At 39.0% G+C, this 25,309-nt stretch overlaps 1 protein-coding gene across 14 annotated transcripts in view; it reads left to right on the forward strand.

Moving 5' to 3' along the window:
- MBNL2 (muscleblind like splicing regulator 2) overlaps positions 1-25,309 on the forward strand; it is a 156,550-nt gene that overhangs the window by 126,756 nt on the left and 4,485 nt on the right. For 4 of the 14 annotated variants that reach the window (XM_078853386.1, XM_078853394.1, XM_073348188.2 and 1 more), the window contains 3 exons: positions 302-455; positions 4,026-4,061; positions 5,600-5,694. In XM_078853386.1, the coding sequence (XP_078709512.1) occupies positions 302-455; positions 4,026-4,061; positions 5,600-5,694 (285 nt within the window). The remainder of the gene's footprint in view (positions 1-301; positions 456-4,025; positions 4,062-5,599; positions 5,695-25,309) is intronic. The other 10 variants (XM_078853392.1, XM_078853396.1, XM_073348205.2 and 7 more) reach the window with 3 other exon arrangements.

The following is a 25,309-nucleotide window of genomic DNA, read 5'->3' on the forward strand; positions in this document are numbered from 1 at the left end:
GTTTTTTCTTCCTAGAATATTTTAAGCCCAAATTTAGAGGAAATGCCACTTTTGTTGCTTTAAAGGCCTTCCTTTTCAGTAGTTGTGGTGCTACAGGTTTATGTTAATAGTACCATGCTTTTGCGATCAACAACAAAATTTCACTCATTGTACATTGCTATTATTTGAGTTAAGGTGCATGGCAAGGCATCTTTAACAGCTTTTTTAAGAAGTACATTACGATATTTTATTCATCTATATGAGAAAATACGTATATCTTTTGAAAAATCTGCCAGTTTAATTAAATTCTCTTTTGCCACAGGCCTTTCCTCCCGGCGTGCTTCACCCTTTACCAAAGAGACAAGCGCTGGAGAAAAGCAATGGTGCCAGTGCCGTTTTTAGTCCCAGTGTCTTGCACTATCAACAGGCTCTTGCCAATGCACAGTTGCAACAACATGCAGCGTTTATCCCAGCAGGTACGTTGTATTTGCACTAAACAGAATCGTCTTCAAGCATTCTCCCCATAAGACAGTGCTTATCACATTGAATATACTTTTAACTGTGTGATCCATTCTCTACACATTCATGACAAGTATGCACAAATATTTTAATACACTATTTTCATTCCTTCTGCAGAATATTAGGATTCAGGAGGTACTTTCATCGTGTCATTAAGTAGCTTTAGTATTTTCTGTTATTGTCCTTATTTTGCATATGTCAGAGTACTTTATATCCATGTTAAATGGGTCGCTTGTTGGGTCCATCAATGAGCGCTGTGTTTGGTGGTGGGGAGGAGGAATGTCATTAACTTGATGGGGAAGGCATAATGTTTCTGCGATACAAGGGGAAGTGTGAAAAGTATCGGTAATAGCTATCCCTGTTCTTCGGGTGTATTTTGTTCTTCCACCGCTACTGTTCGGCAGCCATGGACATACTCCTGCTACACAGTACCCTTTGCCCTCTAGAACTGCAGCGCTAGCAGCCAAATTATTGCTAATTCCTGCACAGATGCACTATGGGGATAAAACACTCCCCATCTGCACAGAAGTGTTTTATGTGGGAAACTTGCTTCGTTGTCTTCATAATGGAATATTTTATAATCCAAAATTCTCCCCAGTTTTTGCAATTAATAGCTGGTGTTGTAATTCTTAATATAAGTGATTTAACTACAGTGGAATTTTAGTAACATGAATATTCCATTGTTGTTCAGAGCTGTAGAAAACTAGACCATGTCATTTGGAAAAATCCACAACCCCATCAGGCCTAACATCTTGAGCTCATACATGTGGTGTGGAGACTTCCTTTCAACACTGTGAAAGAAGGGAGAATATTCCACTTAAATGTCTGATTTATGAATGAAGTGAACAGTTACAATAAAATCCTCTATATTATTCATAAAGAGAAGTATCTAAAAGTAAATACCCTGTATAGTGCATTAAAGCGTGCAATTTCAGTATTAGTATGTATATCAACCATGATTTTTTAGGCTGATTTAAAACATTTTTCTGTAGCAAATATATTTTCTATTTTTGAATATATTTGTTTATCTTTTATCATAGTCTTTAACCATCTAATAGTAGTATGAATTAAACAAGTAAAAGAATTCAAGATGCTGTAATTTCTTATAGCTTTGCAATAATCTTTTAAAAACAAAAATCATACAAACTCAGTGGAAGTTTGCCTGAATAAGAAGTATGTTAAAACTTAGTAAAGATCTCAGGATTTGGTGCTATATTTGTCAAAATATGTTCTAAACATTTACTTTATGCACTTGTTTTACTCATTTTAATTTTGAAAATATCCCAAAATCTTGTGTAATTTCCAGTGAGATCCCATGACCATTTTGTAACTTGCTACTATAATGGAAATGTGCAGGAAAATATGCTAACATTTGTGGGAAGGTTTGAAGGAATTTGAGAAATGAAAGAGCATGCAGTTCTTACAAATGTCCAAGAGTCCCCCTGCAAATGTACTTCATATCACAGCCATAAGAACTTGTGGTGGGATGTACATTGTTCCTCCTCATAGGCACTGCCTTTCAGAGCTTTTCACTATTGGATATAATTAGAGTAAAATGCATTAAAATAACCCTGAAAAATAAGCTAGTTTGAAAATACTTCAGTAAGATAGCACTCAGATATTTTCCAAACTTAGAATGCTTATCTTTCCTCAGGTACTTTATTCCACATGCTGTTTCTTTTCAATTCACATTTTTGGTTAACCCTGGAGTCATCATAACCAGCAGTACAAAATTAGCTCAAAATTGAGTGACAGTTTGTTTATTATAAATTCATGATGTAAAAGGATGTTGAGGGGCTAGATTGTCATCCAGTCTCAGCACAGGTGCACAAAAAAGGGAAAAGATGCAAAGAGCCTCTCATCTCCAGGAGACCCGGCACATGAGCTAGGGCAGAATGGGAGACGTTCTCATAGCAAGCAGGAGAACTCAGAAGATCTGGCATCACTAATATCTGTACAGAGGGGTGGGGGATGAGGACGTGAGCTATGGCGCACACCCTTTCCACTGGCTGGTAGAATGGCCCTTTCATAGAAGACAGTGCATGTTGCTCCTACAGTTGTTGCACTTCTCAGGGAGTCCAGGAGGAACTGTGTGTTCTGGAACTTGGCTCTAAGTACATCTATACCTTCCCATTGTGGGGCTGTGGCTATAAATATCGCACACCCTATGAAGCATGAAATTAATTCTTTAGTTTAAAATGGTAAACCAATATTTCCTGAACTAGTATCAGTTTTAAATACGTCCTACATGTTTGGTAGAAATGTTGCAGCTAGAACCAGGTTTTGCTTATAAAATATATGGAAAACTGATACGTTATTTTATATAATTTCCCTGCCTTTCCTAACCAATGACTCCCTAATTAATGTTTTGGGGCTTCGTAACACTGCTTATCTTAGATTTTTTTGTACTGTAGTTCTCTTTTAATACAAAACACACACCAAGTTAGTATGACTACTTCATCTGCACTTTCTGTTGTTTCGTGAATGGTTATTTGTGATCTGAAAAGCAAGGAGGGTATTGTTTTCCTTCAGATGCTGTTTATTAGAACTGTTATGATTACCGGAAAGTGTATGAGGGTTATTCTTCATGATAAGGTCATTCATAGTTACTTTTGCTGTTAAATAAATAAATACATAAAAGGTTGTTACCATCACCAAACAGGAGTTCTGCAAACTTAATCTACTTTATGCTACTACTACATATTCAGCACATAATGTGTTTTGTACATGCCACTTTGTTTCTCTTCCTCTCTACCGTTCACCTTCTCCCCACTACACACTGTACTCACCATCCTAAAAAGCCGTATCTATTTTCATTCGCTTTAGCAGAAAGGATAACAGTTGAATGAGCACAAAAACTGAACTCAGCTGTACAGAGGCCTCCCCACCCCCGACTACTTTTGCGGCACATTCGCAGGACATCATGTGGAATGTCGCACAGTCACTAGCCACGCTGCATTGGTTCAGTTTCCAGAGCTGCCATTTTAGCATTTTTGTTAATAAAAGTAACATTAGTAATTTGTTGTTAAAAATGTGTTTGTTTATATTTAAACACAGATAACAAAATCTCCACTGAATAATAAGAATTTCTATTGAATTAAATGTTTTCCTCTGCTGTGTATCAGCAAAATTAATAAACATTAATCTGTGTAGCTAACATAATGCTGTCTGAATTGTTGAATGGATTTAAGCAGCCATTAGATAATCCAATATTCAATCAAAAATTGTTTTTAAAAATCATTATTTCTGCAAAAAATATATGAAAGATGTTTATGAAATCTGGTCCATCTTAAATACACACACAGATGTACAAAATATGTCTTGGTATACTGTACTAGTATTTTAGGATAACATTATTTAAAGTCACTCTTGTAACACAAAAACTATGAATGACCTTAAGATTGTGTTAAGCTAACTTCTGCTTATCCTTGGTTATGCTTGAATCTCAGTTTGAATGTTAACTCTAAACAGCTAACCTGTTTCTTCCCTTTATTCACTTTTTCCACCTATCATTGCATGACATGCAGGGTCAGTTTTGTGCATGACACCCGCTACCAGTATTGGTAGGTTCTAAATTTCTTTATTGATCTCTTTTATATTGTATACTGTACTTTCAGTTGTTTGCAAATCTTAAACATGACTTGATTACTAGATTTAAAGGTTCATTTGGCTTTTTGATTGACTTTGTAGGATCTTAGATTTGTTTGTAGGTTAAAATTGCAGTTTAGATGTGACATCACCTGCTATAACAACCACACTGCAAATGCATAAAATCATGGATTCCAATCTGCTTTTCAGTTTTCAAAATTGTATTTCTCTCAATATATTTTATATTTTATAGTATTTCTAAAATCATAAAATATTGGTAAAGCAAGCTAATTTCATCAGTGTTTTGAAGTTTCATAGTTGTGTGCCTATTTCTCCTTTTTGCTGTGTGTTAAAAAGTTTTATCAGAGTTTCCCAGAAGCATTTATTTTAATACTTGTAACTGAAAGTACTTTGAGACCTAAGGTCTGAATCGCATTCCCTCTTAATTAAACCAAATCCACTTTAAAATTTGAAGCATTTGAATGCACATATTTTATGGTTGCAAAATTAGCAGGACATTACTCAGGTGAGTAATGCTTATTCAAGTGAGTAGTCCCATTGATTTTAATGGGGCTACTCACTTGAGTTTCAGCCACACACATGAGTGAATTTTGCACATATTGATAAATTTGTCCTTAAATTAAAACTGAACAAAAAATAAATTTTCACAATCTGCTTTGCTCTTTTAGATCAAACAAATTAGTATTTAAATCAGGAAAATAATTATAACACTGATGTTTGCCTCAAAGCAGATAGTAATTTAACTCAAATAAAATCCAACAGTTATGGGGAGGTAACAGAACATAAATCCAGAAACAAAAATATAAAAATTGTATGTATGTTTAAAGCAAGGCTGCAAATATACTTTTAACCTATAATACTGGTAAATGAAAATAAATTATTTTTAATATGTGCAGAAATAATAAATGATTTCTTTCCTTCCCAATACTAAAAATGAAAGATTTCACTTCTTAAGGAATGGTGTTTTAATGTGTTTTAGCTACTTAAAAATAGTCTATCAACTGATTGAACAATTCTTGCTTAAAGTAATAAGCTGTTTTGGTAGATGCCCAATTTAAAACAGGTTTCAGAGTAGCAGCCATGTTAGTCTGTATCCGCAAAAAGAACAGGAGGACTTGTGGCACCTTAGAGACTAAAAAATTGATTTGAGCATAAGCTTTTGTGAGCTACAGCTCACTTCATCAGATGCATTCAGTGGAAGAAATAATTTGTCAAATTCTTAAATATAATGCCAGCAATCATAAGTTATTTTGCTTTTTCTGGGAATCACTGATTGTGTTGACAAACTTCCTTTAATTGTACTTGTAATAAGCTATTTTCCCTTTTTTATTTCTCTGCCACGCTTTCTTGCTTTGCATTGTGATTGCATGCCATCTGCTGGTTTAACCCATGATGGCTTGCTGCTCTGATATTCACCATGCCAAAATACCACTTCTATTACCATAATGCTACACCCTCCTGTTCATTGCTTCCATGGTTCCCCTCCTGAAAGTACCCATGATGCACAGCGCTACGTCCGCCACTGTCTCTGCAGCAGCAACTCCTGCAACAAGTGTCCCCTTCGCCGCAACAGCCACAGCCAATCAGGTTTGCTCCTTTTAAAGCTTTCTTTCACAAATCCCAAACTCTAACTGAGTGCTGATATTTTTTTAAAAAAAATTCTCATGGAGAATTTTTTTTTCATGTTTACCCATCAAATTTTATTTTTAAATAGTTTATAGCAAGTGTTTATGGACAGGTTGCACTTATTTAGAGTTAACATTTATTGCAAATAATGATGTAGCTATGTTTTGTGTTGCAGTGTTTGTTTCTTGTATCTAATATTGTGTAATTAACCCAGCTGAGTGAGAATCATTTTAGTAGTGGACTGCTTGTTAAGATTTACAACTAACTTTGGATGCCAAAAGGAAAAAATATTACAGCAGTTTTCAAATGTTCATATATGTTAATATCCTTTTCTCCATACAGTGTGTGTAAATGACTAGCTCATTGTGTTCGTGAAAACTGACTAAAACCACAAGTGGGCAAAGTCAGCTGAAGAGAAGTCCGTGAAAAGGAAAAAGTAAACATTTTCTAAAAAATGCCAGTAACATAAGGAATAACTCATATTTGCATTCTTCATATTTACATGGAAAGTTGGACTCCTCTGTCCACTCTAGATTTTAAGGGACACTGCCAACTTGAAAATTACATTTCCTTCTGAAAATATTATACCTACCGTTGTTATGAGTGACCCCTAAGATGCAAGAGAAAGAGATTAGAGGAAGTAATATTTTTTCTTTTCTTTTTTCAGTTTGCTGATGTAACTGTGTGTTACCTTTCCCCTCTGTGCCCGATCTACTGAGGATATGAGTCTCTTGTAGCTCTCCATATGCAAGCTGGGCTTTTTAGCTTGATCTGTAGAGATTCATGCTTTCAATTTTGGGGATCCTCAGTTCAATCCCCAGTGTGCCAGCCTGCACACCCCTTTGTGCATTGGTCACTTTTACTGTTTTATTGATAGCCAGGTGCATCACTGTCATGCACTGCTCAGGGAGAGCTTAAAGGTATACTCATCCCCAAATTTTGCAAAAAGGTGTTTACCAGTAACAGCAGCAGTAAGATGAAACTGAAGAGGTAGTAGGCAGATTTGCTCACAAAGAGAAAAGGAAGAAGCAGTGGCCTTCATCATAGTTATCTTGTTGCCCCCCACCCCACCCAGCACCACAGGCCTAGCAGAGGAGTAGAATCACATGCCAACTTTTTTTTGTTTTTTTTTAAGAATTTTAAAAAATATTTGGAATGGATTATTTATAGGTGTTCTACCGGTAAACTGAACTCAATTTAAAAGCAATTCAAGTTTGGTAATATAAGTTACCGTGACCACTGATGTATAGCATTCTAGGGGAGATATACTACCTCTGAAATACACAGTGCTTTCTTAAAGAAACATTACATTTTCCAGTGTGATAGTGTATTCATGGGTTTATCCTTTTGTTTTGCACAGTATTCTTTTGTACATCCCTTTCTGAAAGCTAACTCATTTTAATCAGGAAAATGCTGAGGGATGATGTTTGGGAATAGAAGACAAAACGTTTTATTCTGGAAAACACAGGCAACTGGTGTGCTTAAAATTCAGCTGTTTTCTATTCTTCTCGTTTTTGTTTTGAAGGTATGGTAAGGTAATGAATAACATCATGGTACTACCCTGAAGAGTAGGTTGATGATCCTGTAGGTTTGCTGGATTTCAGGTTCTCAAATCATGTAGTTAACATTGCCCATCAGAGTCTCTGCAACAGAAACTGGTTAAAAAGCGCTTAGTGAAGTCTTGCGAAGCATGGTGATCAAAAACAGAGACACAAACAAGTGGAAATACAGATGGCAGGGGAATAAATAAAACAAACAAAGGATATGTCTACACTGCAGTTGGGACCAGGCTCCCTACTCCGGGTAGATAGACACGGGCTAGCTCTGTGTGACAAAGCTTATGGAAAATAGCAGTGTAGCTGGGGTAGCACAGGTGGTGGGTTGGGCCAGCTGCCCAAGAACATACCCAGAGGATCCGGCTGTATTCAGATGGCCAGCCCAAGCTGTCGCCCATGCTATCTGCAATTTTTAATGCTAGGACAAGCAGCGCTAGGAAAAACTTTTTCACTAGGAGGGTGGTGAAACACTGGAATGCGTTGCCTAAGGAGGTGGTGGAATCTCCTTCCTTAAAAGTTTTTAAGGTCAGGCTTGACAAAGCCCTGGCTGGGATGATTTAATTGGGGATTGGTCCTGCTTTGAGCAGAGGGTTGGACTAGATGCCCTCCTGAGGTCCCTTCCAACCCTGATATTCTATGATTCTATGATACCTGTGCTGGGAAGAATGCTCCAGGCTGCAGTGTAGGCACATCCAAAGATTCCAGTCAGTAGCAATGTTTTCCACATGGATTTTCATAGGGGCTTCCTCCACCTGAGTAACTTAACTCATGCTGGCTGGAAGGACAGAATCATCATACAAAACTTTTCATCTCTGCCCCTTTTTTCCACAAGCAAAACAGCAGCCATCTGTCCCCCTGCAAGAGAATACCCTGGTTTCCCCTGAATTTGGCAACGCTGGTTTCCTTTTCCATTTATGTTGGAAGAAGGGAACACTTAAATTTAATGAGAGTCTTGTTTAAAAATGTAAAAAGGGAATTGCTAGGGTGTTTCTTCCCCTTGATATCAATGGGAACCATTGTTTTCATCAGTAGGCTTTTCACTTCCTCCTTTGCATTAGTCCTTGGAAACACCCAGAAGCTGCAGTAAGAGATTGCTGGCTCTAGGTGCTTTCACTCAGATGGAGTGTGATACCAGACTTGATTCTGAAGAGGAAGTAGTAGCAGTGCTTAATCATCTGGGTGAATATTTTGAACTCCTCTTGGGAAAAATTTGCTGACCTGCTCAGGAATCCTGGAATTGCCACTAGGAATAGGTGCCAACATCAGCTGACAGTCACAGCCACAGAGTATCAGCTGACAGTTTTTTAAAAATCCTCGGTCGGGCACAGAAATTGAATTAGCATGTGTTGATGGTTCATATTTTGTGTCAATGACATACTGCATGAAAATCGTACATGAACCCTATCTGCTAGCCAATTGTTTGCTTTCTTTTTGAAAATAACATGAGTAAATGAGACCCAAAGCATAGACTACACAAATCCTTCTGTGCTGTTCACCATGCAGAGTCAGACAGCTCTGGTGGCTGAGTTGTCCCCTTGTGCAGTCAACCTGTGCACTGAATGAGGCCTGTGGAAAAAATAGTATGTGATCACATAATTGCAGAGAGGAAGCCCAGGCCCCCTGGCTGGAACCAAGGTTCTAAGGGCTTCTCTGATCTGTGGCGGGGGACTCCCTGGGCTGCCCCTAGTGTAGAGGGCAGCTAGTTGCTTTGTTCTGTTGTGGAAAAATCAAATGGAAATGTTTAGAATTTTCCAGAATAAAAAGTTTTTGGAATTTTCATGGGAAATTTTTAGTTTTTGTTCTGACTTGGAAGGGAAACTTTTTTGAAATGTCAGAATTTTCTATGGAATGGAAATTTCAAGTTTTGCCCAGCTCTAGTCAGGAGCCTTCAAATGGAACCTAACCCCTAAGTTTATTTCCACATAGAGAATGCTGCTTGCTTAGTCTCGTACAGCTTCCAGCACAGTGGTCCTTTTTCTCTTCAATGTTAGAGATAGCAAGAGTAAAGAAATCATATACAGTTCCAAGATTTCATCATTTTCCTTCTGTTTTTACTTGAGAACATTGCATTACATATGTTTCTATATTGGTGTAATTTATCTCAACTAATATTCCAGCTGCACTGTAGTGAAGTAGGAACCCATGGAATGTCTGTCCAGTTCTTGATGGTTATAAAAAAAAAACCTAGGTGAAAGCCTATACTGTCATACAGGTGTAATTCATAAAGTATATTTTAAAAAAATAGCCAAAAATTGCTGAGAACTTAAAAACTGGACTGTAATATGATGGCTGAACCTGGTGATATTCTAAACACAAAGAGCTCTCAACCATCTTGTAGCTGTTTCCATTGCTTCATGCTGACTCAGCAGACATTTTAGGCTTCAGGGCAACACACAGAGTGACAATCTAGAAATCTTATTATATCAATTATAGAACTCGAAATGCTTTTAGGCCATGTCTACACTACCCGTCGGATCAGCGGGTAGTGATCGATCTATCAGGGATTGATTTATCACATCTAGTGTAGACGCGATAAATCGATCCCCGATCGCTCTGCCATCGACTCCACGGTTAGAGGCGGAAGCAGAGTCGACGGGGGAGCGACGTCTGACGATCCCACGCCGCGAGGACGCGAAGTAAGTGATTCTAAATCGATCTAAAATAAGTCGACTTCAGCTACACTATTCTCGTAGCTGAAGTTGCGAATCTTAGATCGATCACCCCCGCCCCCAGTGTAGACCAGGCCTTAGACAATAGCCTTGCTCATATCAATTCACTTCAATGCAATATGTCTTTATTTTGTGTAGCATCTTTTATACAAAATTGTATTCTAAAATGCTTCACAGAACAAATAGACAATATAGAATATACATTACAGAAAAGCTGTGTCATAATTTCTCTTCCTTTGTTTATGGCCTTAAGAAGCATATACAACAGAGAAAAGATCCATTTTCAGATTACATTTGGAAAGAGATCATCAACATGTCTAACAAGGCCAAGGCTTCTGAATTATCCAACACCAGCATAATCTGACCTAAATTATGCATCAGTTTCTGAGGCAAATTGGAAATTACGCATCTGTATTAATTCTGAAATTATTCAATAACCTTCATTTTTATTGAAATAATTGTAAAATTAAAATAATAGTGAAAATAAAAATAGTCACATTACATTCAAATTCAAAAAACAAATTAAAGTAGTTGCCACAGAATTTAGTTGGAAATAATTTTTTAAACAATTAATTAAGCCACATGCTTAATCAGGCAATTTTGGAGTTGAGGAGTTTGGGAAGGCAGCTGCCTATCCCTCCTTCATGGTTTGTACACAGGAGATTGGAAACAAGCAGTGACAACTGTCTTGGAAAAGGGGAGGTGGACGCTTGCAAGACAAGGCATTCAGTAAACCTAAATTCTGTTAGACTGAAGAATCACGTGGCAGCCCCCTTGCTCAGCTGTGCAGCTGCTAAGGCCGACATGAGTGAATCTATTGTGTGTAGCTCAGGAGCAGCACATGGCAGCTGCTGTCCTCTGTAAACCTCCCCTGCTCCCTAAGAAAATGCTTAAGTTCATTCTGTGCACTACCTCTGAGAGAAGGTTTGGCAAGGCAGGTAGCTCTCACCCTTGTTGCTGTGCTGAATTAGAGAGGGCTCTTGATGCTTCCCACTCTGTCTCAAGGAAACCCGTTAAACTTCCAGATATGTCAAAAATGTTGGGCAGATGAACTGAAAAGCTGGAAGATAGGAGGAAAATGGCCCTTTTTGTGGATTAAAGTAACATCTTCAAGTGAAAGATAATTTTTATGTGGCCTTTAGTGTGGGTACATAACCACGGGGTCCTGCATAAGACTAACATTATTAAATTTGATAGCTATCTTATGGAGGTAGTCTTATCGATGCTGAAATAATTCATATCCACTTCATTAAATGACTGCATTTTAAAAAATATAGTTTTATTAACCTTTTCCTCATTAGCATCATTTATTGTATTTTTCTCCTGCCTTTCGTGTCTGACATTCCAACTGTGGGTTTTCCCTTCTCCTAGTGATCAGAACCAGGCTTGTCTCTAAGATGCTCCCTTTTGGGCAGTCTCAGGTGCTCCTATCCCCAGATTAAACCATTTTTGTTCTTTTTGTCTCATGGCCCCTGGAAGCAAATGGAAATATCAAAGCACTGAGCCCAGTCCCAAAAGGAAAAAAGAATTCACCCAATCAGTCTCCCTTCATCATAAAAGGAAAGAAGGAAGGAATGTCCCTGCTTCATCTAGTTAATCTTCCTTTACTCTGTTCCTGTTTTATCTTGGTGATGGTATAGACTAGGTTTGCACCGAACAAATTTAGTAACAGTCCTAGAATAGGCTCTGTCACAGTTGACGGCAACTGCACCTCTATTCCCCTCTGTGATCCACCAAGGACAACCACTCTAGGCCTCTGGCTCCCTAGCTGATGCCTTTCTTGAGTGGAGACACATGTCTCTCCCCCTTCTGACTGGGATATTTCCAGGCGGTACAGTTCCCTGACTATACTGTGACCTCCCCAGCAAAAGACTACCTAAACAGGCTTGCTTCACTTCTTTTCTCAGAAATGTTAAATTGTGTTATTACCACAGTTAAGTTACCACACAGCCCTTTATAAGCAAGCACATTTATTCTTAAGGTGAAAACATTACAGAGACAACATATTAAAAACTAATAAAAGAACCTATCTGCATGCTCACCAGTTCATTTCCGCTTTCACTCAGAACTAGCTCCCAAGTCTTATGGGGCCTCAGTGAGCAAAAGACCTTCCAACCCATCCCTAAGGTTTGGGTTCCCCCTTAGACCAGAGGTTCTGTCCATTTGTTAGATCAGAAAGAAAGCCCTGAGTTTTGACTCAGGCTATTTATCCAGTTGTTGGTTCCTTGAGAATCCAGTTTGAACCAATATGTGAGAGTCTCTCTCCAGGTGGTGTTAGCTCTCTGAAGGTGTTACAGCCTGAGAGAATTTGCCTAATTATGCCCCCATGTTCTTAGTTCTTGGAGGGCTGTGGTCTCCCTGCCCTATGGAAATACATGCAGTCGCTCAATAGTACATAAACATTTGCATATTTAATACAACGAGTTTCTAAAATTCTTAATTCAGTAAGGTTTCTCCAGGATCTTATCATATCTGTCAGGCTCCACAACCTTAGTGCCTCTGCATCCTGCCCTAAACCCTCCATGCACACAGGGAATGTGCATTGTGTGTGGTCTATTGAAATCCTGCTCCCAAAGACCACGCAGGAGAGTAGAATTGGTTCTGCAGCGTTGGGTCTGCTGAGCCTGCAGAGATATGGGGACAGGATTTGCCCTTTAAGGCATTTTTAAAAGGTCACAATGAAACCATGTCACCATGTATGCAGTAGATCTTGTGAAAGAAAATATCCTGTTTCAGAAGCTAGATGCAGAGCCAGCCTAGAAAATTGAAGCATGAGGCTCTTTGGCTTGGGGCAAGGTGCTGATACAGAGTGTTTCCTTGATGAAGGAAGCATTGGTGCTGCAAAGCCCATGATGAACATAATCTGCTCAGGGCTACATTATAAAACCAGGAGAGGTTTAGGAAGCCTTCACAACTCTTTTGGCTTCATGAAACTGCCTCTTTGTTTCTCTACTATTTGGGGAATGCATTGTTTGGAAAAAGCTTCCCTCAAACTTTGTACTCTTCAAGGGTAAGAATTCAGTCAATTGGATATTCTTAGAAAAAGAAAAATTACTTGCCTGCAATTCACTAACTCTGGACAGATGATTTGAGTGGTTCCTGCTCTCCCACCTTCCTCTAAGACTGGGAAGCGAATGTTGCTTTATAACTTTCTTTTTGGTCACCCTACCACATATTTGTTAGGGGCAAAAGTTATGTTTGGTGGTTTAGGATGCATTTGCGTCTTGCTCCTCAAGTTAGAGGAAAAGGAATTTATATAGAAAGTATGCGGATAACAGCAAGTAGCCTGTGTCTGACACACATGTATCTTGTCTTAAAGGCTCAAAAATTACAGGGTCATGGCCTATTTCATGATAGACAAGCAAGACCCAAGAGCATGAACATTATCAAATGAAATCTTCAGAGAAGTTGATTTACATGTAAGGAATTTTCACTTTCAAAAATAAGGATTGGAAAACTTTGCAAACACAAGGGGGCAAAGTCAAAAGCAAAACTCACATTGACTTCAGACCATCACACACTCATTTTTAAACATGTTGACACTATCCAGTATGTGTGAAAAACATTATTTTTTATTAATTAACAGAAACTGTATAAGTAGCTCTGTTTCTCAGTGTAGATTTGGTTAAACAAAAAGAAATGATCATAATGCTAAATACACTTAAAATGTCTTCACTATATCTATTTTTACTAACATTATTTTGTGGAACCCTTTCTGCTCAACTGTCACCCCATGAAAGTCATTACAGATGACAGTTAATTTTAGCAATCTTATTGTGTACAAATCTTTGGTATGGGTATTAACAATGTATAAAATATTATCAATTTGGAAGGGATGTGAGAGAAGTCATCTTTTGCAAAAAACTGAAAATTGACGTTTTCTGCCATAAACTAGCTAGATGGCAGTATCTTCACATAGGCTGAGAAATGTGCAAAGAAAAGCATTCTTTTTATTTCTTTTTTATGTCAGAAGTCTAGGCATCCTTCCCTTTCCTTCTACTCTATTTTTTAACTTTGGAATGTTTTTCTGCACTTATCTGTTCCATAAAATATGACATTGCAATGGATACAGTATACATATATTTGAGGAGGCAGTTTTCTTATATTTCCTGCTTTTGTATAATTTTCCAAACAAATGTATCTTTAAGATGAAATTTCTCAAGTTTGTGCCATGCCAAAAGTGATATTTTTGGCAAGTATGGTAAAATTCCATTGGGTGTGTTTTTAATTATTGGAACATGGGCAAAGTTTTCTGAGATCAAGTGATTTCATAAGTTTGGGGGGGAAAAAGTTTAGATATAACAGTTGCCAGTTCTTGAAATTCACCCACAGTTCATATCAGGTATGTGTTTTTCCTTTAAAATTTTAGCCAAGTACTGCCGTCCAGAGCTCCAGATGTATTTGTTTGGAATTGGAAAGAATTTCAGTTGACTGTTTCAAGAATTCACCCTGGAAATAAACTTAGATAACTTTTTTATATGTACATGATCCATTCGATGTAGCATTCCCCCAACAATAATGCATTTATCATTTTTGGCACTGATCTTGCAGGGGTCTCCCTGTGCAGATTCAGTTGGAGATTTTATTTCAAATAAACCCAGGTTTATATATTAATTTGAATATAAAGCCGTTCACAGTTCATAACTTCACTTTTTTCTTGTTTAAGTGAAAGAAAAGACATGACAATTTAAATGAATAAAAGTCAGGACATTCATGGATAAATTTCCCTCAGATACTAAGATCGGTCCATTCTAAATATGTGCAGTAAGTTTATAAAACTAACCATAAGTACAGTAATACAAAATACTACTCCAATATGTGCAAGGTGGCTGAATTGTGTGGGAAATATAATTTGGATTTTCTTGATACCTTTGTGAATTTATGGTCTGACCCATAACATTGCATTAGAGAACTTTTGCATTGGAGAGGAACTTAATTTGAAGCCTGGTTTTTGTTTTTGTTGTTGTTGTTGTTTTTTTTTAATCTTCGTGACAACTAGTGTTTGTTCTTCCTGTGGAGCGTAGAGAAATGTTACCTGTGCCCTTTGTGATGAGGCAGCACTCTCTATTAACGGTGTGAAATTGGTAGTACCCTTCTCATTCTGAATGTTTTCAGCACACATGGAATACAAGAAGGAAACAAAATAGAAACAGGACTTACATGAAAAGAATGGGTGAGCTCAGGAATGTTGTGTTGAAGTATCACTCAGGATATATAGAAATATAGACTCTGCCATGATGAATAATCTCACACTTGCCCTTCACATCTTTGGTCCCTCAGCACATCTGGGTAAACCTATCACAGCAATTTAGAAAATGAAAGCAGAGAAAAGAAAATGCCTTAAAAAATAGCAGATGGAAAATGTAACCTATGATAGTAGATCAAACCTGCTGAAAGTTAATATTGAGTTGGACATAAAAATAGTCATCACGTGGGTGCTTTTAAACTAGCTACAATAATGGCTTTCCCCTTTCTGTGTAGTCTGTTTATTACCAGTCTCATTAACAGAAATTAGAATGTTCTTGTGTGTAGTACGATAAACTTTACAGCAGTGGTTTCAAACTTTTTGAGCTGAGCCCCCTCCCCCCCCCCCCCCCCGAGGTTCCAACCAACACAAAAATAGACACATGCAAAAAGTACACCTGATAGCCTGCTCATGAGCCTAACAGAGACCTTTAACACAACTTTAATTAAATTATCTATACCTGTAAGTTTCAAATACACAGATACTTTAATGTGAAGGATGTGCCTGTTTCTCTGCGGACAGTTATGTGGAGAGATTTTTTTAAACTGACACTCTGAGGTTGTCCTCTACTTCCAGTCTCAAATGGTACTTGTCTTTAGCACAGTCAGCGAAGAGAATCCGATCTCACACAAATAAGATGAACCAAACGGTAAAAGAGCTTTGATCACGCACTTCGACAAAACTGAATATTCTGAGCCAACTTTCAACCAAAAATCCCCCAAAGACCGTTTTGTAAATTAAATGTCCAGTATCCTATCACTCTGAAGTTCAATCAGATTCTCCTGAATGTCATCTGAGAGCTGGGACAAGGTCACTGCCTCAGCTACAAAAGGCTCGATAATCCAGTCTTTCAGGGGTGCATTTCCTGTGGTAAAATATTTATCCAAACTGACTCTGAAAGTAGTCAAGTGATTCTTGGTTGGCACCACAACATTCAATAGTTCAGATTGTGTTTCGTCGATAGCGTCAGTTAACAGGAGTAGAATGCTTAAACCAGTTTCGATCTTTGGTTTCTGTAGAGCTAGCTTTCTCTTGAATGTCAATATCTTGTTGTGCAGGTCAAAAATAGTACTTTCCACTCCTTGCAATGAGAGGTTTAGATAATTCAGTTTGTCAAAAATATCAGCAAGGTAAGCCAAAAGCACAAGCCAGCAGGGATCACACAGTGTCTCTGGGTTGCTGAAATTCAAATCCACTAGAAAAAGTCTAACTTAGTTTCTCAGTTCAAAAATGCGTTACAGCACTTTCCCCCTGGATCACCACCTGACTTCCATGTGAAATAAAAAAGGATTGTGCTCCTCTACGATTTCTGTAAAAAGGATTACAAAGAGATGTGCCTCAGTGGGCTGGATCTTAATAAAGTTCATGATTTTGATTGCAGAACTCAGAACATTAGTATGTTCCTGATCCACGTTTCGAGTTGCAAGGGCTTCGCAGTGTATTGTACAATGAGTCCATGATATATGTGGAGCAATTTCAAATACTTTGGCTTTCAAGCCTGCCCTACCTCCAGTCATAAAAGGGGCTCTATCCATGTCGATGCCGACTCAAGCTTCCCACTTCAACTCGTGAGAAGTTAAGAAGTCGTTTAAAATGTTAAATGTTCAGATCCAGTTGCATGCATCTTAATTGGCTTGCAGAACAGAAAATCGTCCAATATTGATGTTTTGTGACTGTACCTAATGTAAGCAATTAAATTGGCTTCTTTTGAGATATCTGTTGCTTCATCCAACTGGATTGCAAATAAAATGGATTGTAATCGAGAGATCAGCTGTGCATTGATATTTTCTGACATGTCAGAGATTCGGCGGCTCACCGTGTTGTCTGACAGCAGGATCATTTTTAACTTCTCTGCCTTCCTGTCACCAAGCATTGTCCTGCAAATGTCAATTGCAGCTGGGATAATCAGTTTTCCCCCAGTTGCATAAGACTTTTTGTTCTTGGCAATGTGGTGGATATGATGACTGTATCAGCTGTTTCAGCTTCTGCCTTTCATTTCAGAACATTACTATCTTTTGGCAATAAATACTGATCCCTTTTTCACCACATAATATGAAAAAATATCAAACTCACAAGTGGAATAAGCACTGCACAACTGCTTGTTGTAAGGACAGGATATGATACACTAAACCAGAAGGTGGGAAAGGTAGCTGTTGCTATAGAAATGATCATGGCTGCTGCAATTGTCAGCCAGACAGCTGACAGCGAGAGCCCCCGCCGACAACTGACAGTGGGATCCCCGGCTGTCAGCCCTGAGCAGCCCCACAGTTTGAAAACCTCTGCTTTAAAGGGACTGCATTATTCACACGAAGAGTGAACAAGGTTGGCTAGTCCTAGAATGTAGCTACTCTTGTTTATTTGAAGTGAATAAATACTCGTTAATATAATAAACATGAACATAATGATGAGATGAGAGCTTTAGCTGTCTCAGATTCTCTCTTTAGTGGCTTCATAGAAATATTAAATAGGAAGAATGACAAGACTGAGTCTTGTGAGATCCCTCTGGGACCACTGTGAAGAAGTGAATCCAGAGAAGAGCAACTTCCATCCATTCCATGAGATCTCTACTGTGAGTCGTCAACAACCTGTGGTTAATGGAATCAAAGGATGCTAGTAATAGCAAAAGCACGGAGATCTGACCCTTTTCCATTGCTAGAAGTATATCTGCCTCTGATATTAAATGATTTCAGATACTCAAGTCTTTTATCCAAATGATAAAAGGGGGAGAGAATGGAATCCACGTTTAGCTAAAAACTGGTCTTTATCACCTCAATATGTTTCCTAAAAAGGCAAGAATACTAAAGACATTTATTATATTCCATCAAAAAAGTAACATTGTGGTTGCAGGCTTTTATGAGTGCCTACTTCTCAAATTATACTGTATATGATATCAGACATTTTTTCATCAACCTTATATACATGTATACAGTCTGGGAAAAGTCCTGTTGCCTAAGACTAATTGGCTTATTGACTTTAGGGCTAGAAGGGGCCATCGTGATCATTCAGTCTGACCTCCTGCACACCGCAGGTCACAGAACCTCACATGCCCCATCCTGTAATAGACGCATAACCTCTGGCTGAGTTACTGAAATCCTCAGATCATGATGTAAAGACTTCAAGTTACAGAGACTCTGCCATTTACTCTGGTTTAAATCAGCAAGTGGCCCGTGCCCCATGCTTCAGAGGCAGGTGAAAAATCCCAGGGTCTCTGCCAATCTGACCTGGTGGGGAATTCCTCCCCAACACCAAATATGGTGATCAGTTCAACCCTGAGTATGTCAACAATACCAACCAGACAGCAGTCTCTGTAGTAACTGACAGCCTTCCCCATCTAGTGCCCCATCTCCATCCACTGGGGATTTTTGCTACAAGTAGTTGCAGATTGGGTACATGCTGTAGTAGGCAATCTCATCATACCATCCCCTCCATAAACTAATCAAACTCATTCTTGAAAGAAGTTGGCTATTTTGCCCCCACTGTTCCCCTTGGAAGGCTATTCCAGAACTTCACTCCTCTGATGGTCAGAAACCTTTGTCTAATTTCAAGCCTAAACTTGTCGATGGCCAGTTTATAACCATTTATTCTTGTGTCAACATTGGCGCTTTACTTAAATAACTCCTCTTCCTCCATGGTATTTCCCCTCAGATGTCTTTAGAGAGAGCAGTCAGATCTCTCAACCTTCGCTTGGTTAGGCTAAACAAGCCAAGTTCCTGGATTTTTCTCTCATAAGGTAGGTGTTCCATTCCTCTGATCATCCTAGTAGCTCTTCTCTCTACCTGCATTTCCTTTATCTAAAAAATTAGTTATCTTCTCAAGGAAAGAGATCAGGTTGGTCTGGCATGATCTACCTTTTGTAAAACCATGTTGTGTTTTATCCCAGTTACCATTTACCGCTATGTTCTTAACTTCTTTCTCTTTCCAAATTTGTTCCAAGACCTTGCATACAATAGAGGTCAGACTAGCAAACCTGTCGTTTCCCGGATCACCATTTTTCCCTTTCCTAAAAATAGGTATTATATTAGCAGTTCTCCATTCATAGGGTACGACCCCTGAGTTTACGGATTCATTGAGAGTATCATGTTTCCTGCCCGCTTAGCAAGGACAATGGGACAGACATTAGGCACAGCAGCACTGAGCTGCCCAGCAAAGGGGTTGGTGGTCAGAGGGGCAGAGTGGAATTGGAGCAAAGAGAACTGAGCTGACTCAGAGACAGGAGAGGAGAAGGGACTGAGCAGAGCAGTAGACATGAGATGCCAGTCAGAGGGCAGGTGGATGGGCCTGATTGATGTCAGCCAAACAAATAATGCCTTGGGAAAACAGTGTAAAGCCAGGAGGAAATGCAGTGCTGAGCATGCCTCAGGCTCAGCTTCATTTTGAAAGTGTGTGTCTGTTAATGCTCTAATTAATCAGATGTGTGTGGTGACTAGGGAGGAAAGAGATTAGATATGAGCTTTTCATCTATAGTGGGGTTCAATGGTAATGTTCAAGCCAGTCCAGAGTAAGATGTGTAATAATTGTCATAACCTTGCAAACATAGAAGCATCTGCTGGTGAAAGGCAGTTTCAGCTAATTTTAAGAGGAAAATAAAGCTTGCAAACTTAAGGCTGCAGTCAGGTAGTTCAAAGGCAGTTATTTTTGTCTGAAAGGCAACAGCTATTGTAGTCTGCCAACTAAGCCAGAGTAGGCTTTAAAATAAACTACACTTTAATTTTATTTGCTGCAACTGCTAAACAACAGCTTTACCAGATTTGAGGAATGAGATTACCTTTCTGTAATACTTCGTTACAGTTTTTTTGTAATTGCAAATTTACTGACTGCTGCCAAGGGTAGACTGCTTAATATGCTAATCAGTTCAAGACTTACACACTGTATAAACACTATTTATATTTATTTATATGACACTAGCACCTAGGAACCTCAGACAAAGACCAGGGCCCAATTGTGCTGTGCACTATACGGACAAATAACAAGACAGTCGCTAACATGGAGAGCTCACAGTTTTTATGTCTGAAGCAATGCAGCAGACAGACAAAACAGGCAAACCAGGTGGGGGTGGTAACAACAAAATGAACAGGCGTGAGTAGCAAACAGAAGTCATAGCTCACTGCTTGTCTAATCAGGCGCACAGGAGTGATGTGTAGCAATCAAGGCAAGAGTAAGTTTAAAGGAGAGACTTAAAAGGAGTATGAATTTTGATGAGCTGGTTTCCCCAAGCATAGGGGGTGATGTTGTGGAAAGTGCAGAGATCTTTGAGAGAGAAATGGACAAATGAGTGATCAAGTCTGGTATCACTGGCAAAGCAAAAGCGGGATTTAGTTGCTCAGTAAGACAGATTTTACAGACTGCATGGAACTAAGGAGGTTGTGTTTGATATGATGTAGGAAGGGGAGCCAAAGGAGGGATGCAAAGAGGGGTCTGATGTGGTCAGAGCTGTGACCCAGGAGGATTATCCTCATAGCAGGTTGTGCCTGGATTTCAGATGGGGTTTATAACTGGTGTCAAGGCCAGAAAGGAGATTACAGTACCGAAGGCATGAGACACTGAGAGCCTGATCTAGAGTGTTGGCAGTCTAGACAGACAGAAGAGGCAGATTCTTTAACATGTTATGTTGGTAGGCACAGCAAGACTTGGATATGGCATGACTGTCTGAATGTAGAGACAGGGCAGAGTTCAAATTTATGCCCAGATTATATATTTGAGTGACAAGGATGATGATGATGTTTATTCATGGTAATAGATAAATTGGGATTGGGGAGGAAGGTTTCAAGGAGCAGATCAAAACCTGAGTTTTGGCCACACTGATCTGGAGTTGCTGGCTAGACATCCAAAAAGGGTATCAGAAAGACAAAACAAGATGTGGGACTGTTTAAAAATTAAATAATCACAGATTTGATTTTGATTTTATTTAAAAAAAACAATGTCTGGAACACATCTACTCACCCTTTTGGACTTCAGGAGTAAAAATAATGATAATTAAAAAAATCAGCCTGAAGCAGGAGAGGGGTAAGTGAAAAGGACATAGCATATGGGATAGGAATACGAGAAACTTCAATGTAGATGCATTTTCCAGAACTCATGGAAAGCTATAAATCCCCGTGGTTTGTGTGTCAAAAAAATGAAATGTTTCATGTAATTTTCAGAAAATGTGATAAGCTTTCTGATAAGGGCAGTCCTCTTGTAAGTGTCTGTAAGACCTTTAGAATGTATTACCTACATGCACGTGACTGCTCTTCTGTTCATGTGAAATTCATAAAACGTCATTTTGTCTACAAGAAGTTCCTTTTCCTAGATAGCTCTGCAGTGTGCAACGGGGGAGAGCCAAATGTTTGCCACCTTGTTAACACCACTTACACAGTCACGAAACATGAGTTCAGTTTTCAAGATATGGCCTTAATCTTGGCTCAAGGTATATTCGCATCTGTGGAATGAAAGACTTTGGAGACGTAATCTCAGTCTCTTTAGGGGAGTGTCTCAAAAAGCATACAAAAAGCAAGTTTTTTACAGCACTTGCTGATGGATCCACTGACAGTTCTGTAACTGAGCAAGAATCGATGTAGATCAGATTTGTGCAGCATGGGAAATTTTGTACTCTCTTTGCTGTGTACCAGCATTGGATATTCAGACAGTTGATGTCACACAGTTGTAAGGATCAAGGCAGCAGACCTCAAATCAAAACTGATTGGCCAGAATTTGTAAGGTACAGCTGTGAATATCGGCTGTTTAAATGATGTGCATTTCAAGTTCAGAGAAGATGCTCTTTATCTTGTTGTGAACTGTCTCAATGAAAGCCATGAACTTGCTATTCTAGATCTCAAGAAAGGTTCTCTGAGGTTTAAAAAGTTGGAATTTATTTTGAAAGACACTTTCAAATTTTACTATTTTATCTCAAAATTCACCAGCAAGTTCAAACTTTTACTAATTCTTTTGAGGCAACCATGAGCTGCTTTGGAGTTATCTACCAGATATGCTAGTTGCTAGTCTGCAAGGGAACTGAAGACAGTGATTAAAAAAATTTCCCACCTGGCTGTCACTCCTTTGACACACGTTGTAGAAACTGACTCAGGATCAGTCTTAGCCCAAGTTATGTTCATTCTTAAAAAGATAAACACGTATTACACAATAGACTTCACCACCATTATACCTTGGAGGATCCCTTATTCTTGAGGCTTAGTAAAAACTAGAAAGTGCTGTGCTGAAACTCATAGCAATGAAAGCTAATCTTGGCCTTTGTGTTCCAAAAATTATTTTTAGGGATAGAAGATTTGAAGGGGTAAATATTTCTGGATATGTAGAGGCAAATCTGCAGAGAAGTCCAGCATGCTTGAAACCACCATTGATGCTTGGGTAATAGCAACCGTCATTCACGTGATTTCAGTGCTTTGAATCTACACGATGGCCTAGTGATACAAACAATCTGGCTCTTTATGGCAAATCTATTAGACACAGATATTGAAAGAGGAGGAAAAAGGAGAGTGTCCTGTCAGTGGTTGCCTCTAAGATCATACGTAAATACCATTAAATCCACTACAATCATACGTAAATATTTAAGAAGGCTTTTAACCACTAGGCCATCAGACTGTCAGGATATATTGCTCTTGTTAGAAATGCTATTGTACCACTGCAGTGGCAGAATGTGCATTTTCTGCAATGAATTTAGAACAAGCCCACTCACATATAGACAGGAAAGCACATTCCTGGGCTTGCTGTAGATATGAATGAATTGGCCATGTGTAGACACTTTCTCCTATCAGGCGCTTACTGTATCTATTATCTTGAAAAGGGACCAGGAACAAAACACATTAGTGAACATAGTCACAGTGAATACATAATTGCAGTATTAGGCAAAAGTGGGAGAGTAGATAAGTGCTATTCTATGTGATTAGACCTATTCTATGTGATTAGGTTACAAAATAGATGGACATATCTCATTGGATTATTTAGGAGTTAGAATTTACATTAGAACTTGAAATAAATTATTATTAGGGCTGTCAAGTGATTAAACAAATTAATGGTGATTAATTGTGCTGTTAAACAAAATAGAATACCATTTATTTAAATATTTTTGGATGTTTTTTACATTTTCCAATATATTGATTTCAATTATAACACAGAATACAAAATGTACAGTGCTCACTTTATATTTATTTTTATTACAAATATTTGCACTGTAAAATATGAAAGAAACAGTATTTTTCAGTTCACATAATACAAGAACTGTAGTACAATCGCTTTATCATGAAAGTTGAACTTAGAAATGTAGAAGTATGTACACAAATTGTTTTATTTTTGAATGCAGCTAATGTAAAACTTTAGAGGCTACAAGTCACTCAGTCCTACTTCTTTTTCAGCCAGTTGCTAAGACGAAGTTTGTTTACATTTTTAGGAGATAATGCTGCCTGCTTCTTGTTTATAGTGTCACCTAAAAGTGAAAACAGGGATCCGCATGGCTACTGTTGTAGCCAGCGTCGTAAGATATTTACGTGCCAGATGTGCTAAATATTCATATGTCCCTTCATGCTTCAACCACCATTCCAGGGGACATGAGTCCATGCTGTTGACATTATTTTTTAACGAGTGTCATCAGCATGGGAGCATGTCCCCTGGAATGGTGGCCAAAGCATGAAGGGGCGTATAAATGTTTAGCATAGCTGGCACGTAAATACCTTGCAATGCCGGCTACAAAAGTGCCATGCGAACGCCTGTTCTCACTTTCAGGTGACATTGTAAATAAGAAGCAGGCAGCAGTATCTCCTGCAAATGTAAACAAACTTTTTTGTCTTAGCAATGGGCTGAAAAAGAAGTGGGACTGAGTGACTTGTAGGCTCACCACCACCCACTGAAAGGACTAAGTCATTCTGCAAGTCAACGCAATTGTTCGTCGCTGTGGCCAACAGGGTGAAAGGTCATCCAGGGTCCGCTCAAAGAATGTCATCTCGGATCACTGCCTGCATTTGCTGCTGTTATGATCAGGCAAAGGTGCCACCTCCGGCAATAGTAGCTGCCCACTCAACCAGGGCGCAAGCATCTTCGGCAGCTTTCCTAGCCCAAGTGCCTATCCAGGACATCTGTAGGGTGGCCACCCGGTCGTCCATCCACACGTTCACATCCCATTACGCACTTACCCAGCAAGCTCGGGATGAAGCTGGCCTCAGTAGAGCAGTATTGCAAGCTGCTAGGCTATGAACTCTGAGCCCACCTCCGAGGATACTGCTTGTGAGTCACCTAGAATGGAATCAACGTGAGTAAGCACTCAAAGTAGAAAAATAGTTACCTATCTTTTGTAACTGTTGTTCTTCGAGATGTGTTGCTCGTGTCCATTCCATTGCCCGCCCTCCTGCCCCTCCGTCGGAGTTGCCAGCGAAAAGGAACAGAAGAACTGGCGTAGGGTCGGCAGCACCTAATATACCCATGCATGTGCACATCTACAAATACCTTCACCCTTTTCCCCAGGCTGCCGCTTGGGTGGGGAAAGACTCCCTGTCAAAATTCATAAAGCCACCCCCTTATTCTCCTTCAGGTTCCTCCTTAAAACTGTGATGTATACAGAAAACTGCCATCTGAGAATGGCGAAGCAGGTGGGAAATTGCGATTAATGCTACGAAGGGGCTAAAAATTGTTCAGACAGTTAATCCATGTTAAAACATCAGCCATGAGCAGAGACTGTCAGTTACTCTGTGCAGTGTCTTGCACAATGGGGCCCCAACCCTGGCTTGTCTCTGGGCCCTACCACAATTCAAATATTTAATAATCGTCATATGTTTGTTCCCTCATCCTCCCCTACGCCCTCCCCAACTCATTTGTTTATTTCATCCATGCATTGGGTCTTGTCTTTTTTAGATTTTAAGTCTTTTGGGGTGGCAGATACATGTTTGTGGTTGAAGCTTCTAGATCCTACCAAGATATAAATGATAATAAAGACACAAAAGTTGGCATGCCAATAAGTTCAAAGCTTATAGGTGCATGCAGATTCCAGCGGTTCATACAGAGCATTCCTTTCCTCTCAAAGAAGCACTGGGTTTTTTTGGTTTTTTTTTTTGTTTTTTTTTACAATCCAGGCTTGAAGTAGATCATTCATTAACATTAGTGGGAGCTGCTATTCCAGCCTT

This window comes from Lepidochelys kempii, chromosome 1 (assembly GCF_965140285.1).
Source record: "Lepidochelys kempii isolate rLepKem1 chromosome 1, rLepKem1.hap1, whole genome shotgun sequence".
In the NCBI taxonomy this organism is placed as follows: domain Eukaryota; kingdom Metazoa; phylum Chordata; order Testudines; family Cheloniidae; genus Lepidochelys; species Lepidochelys kempii.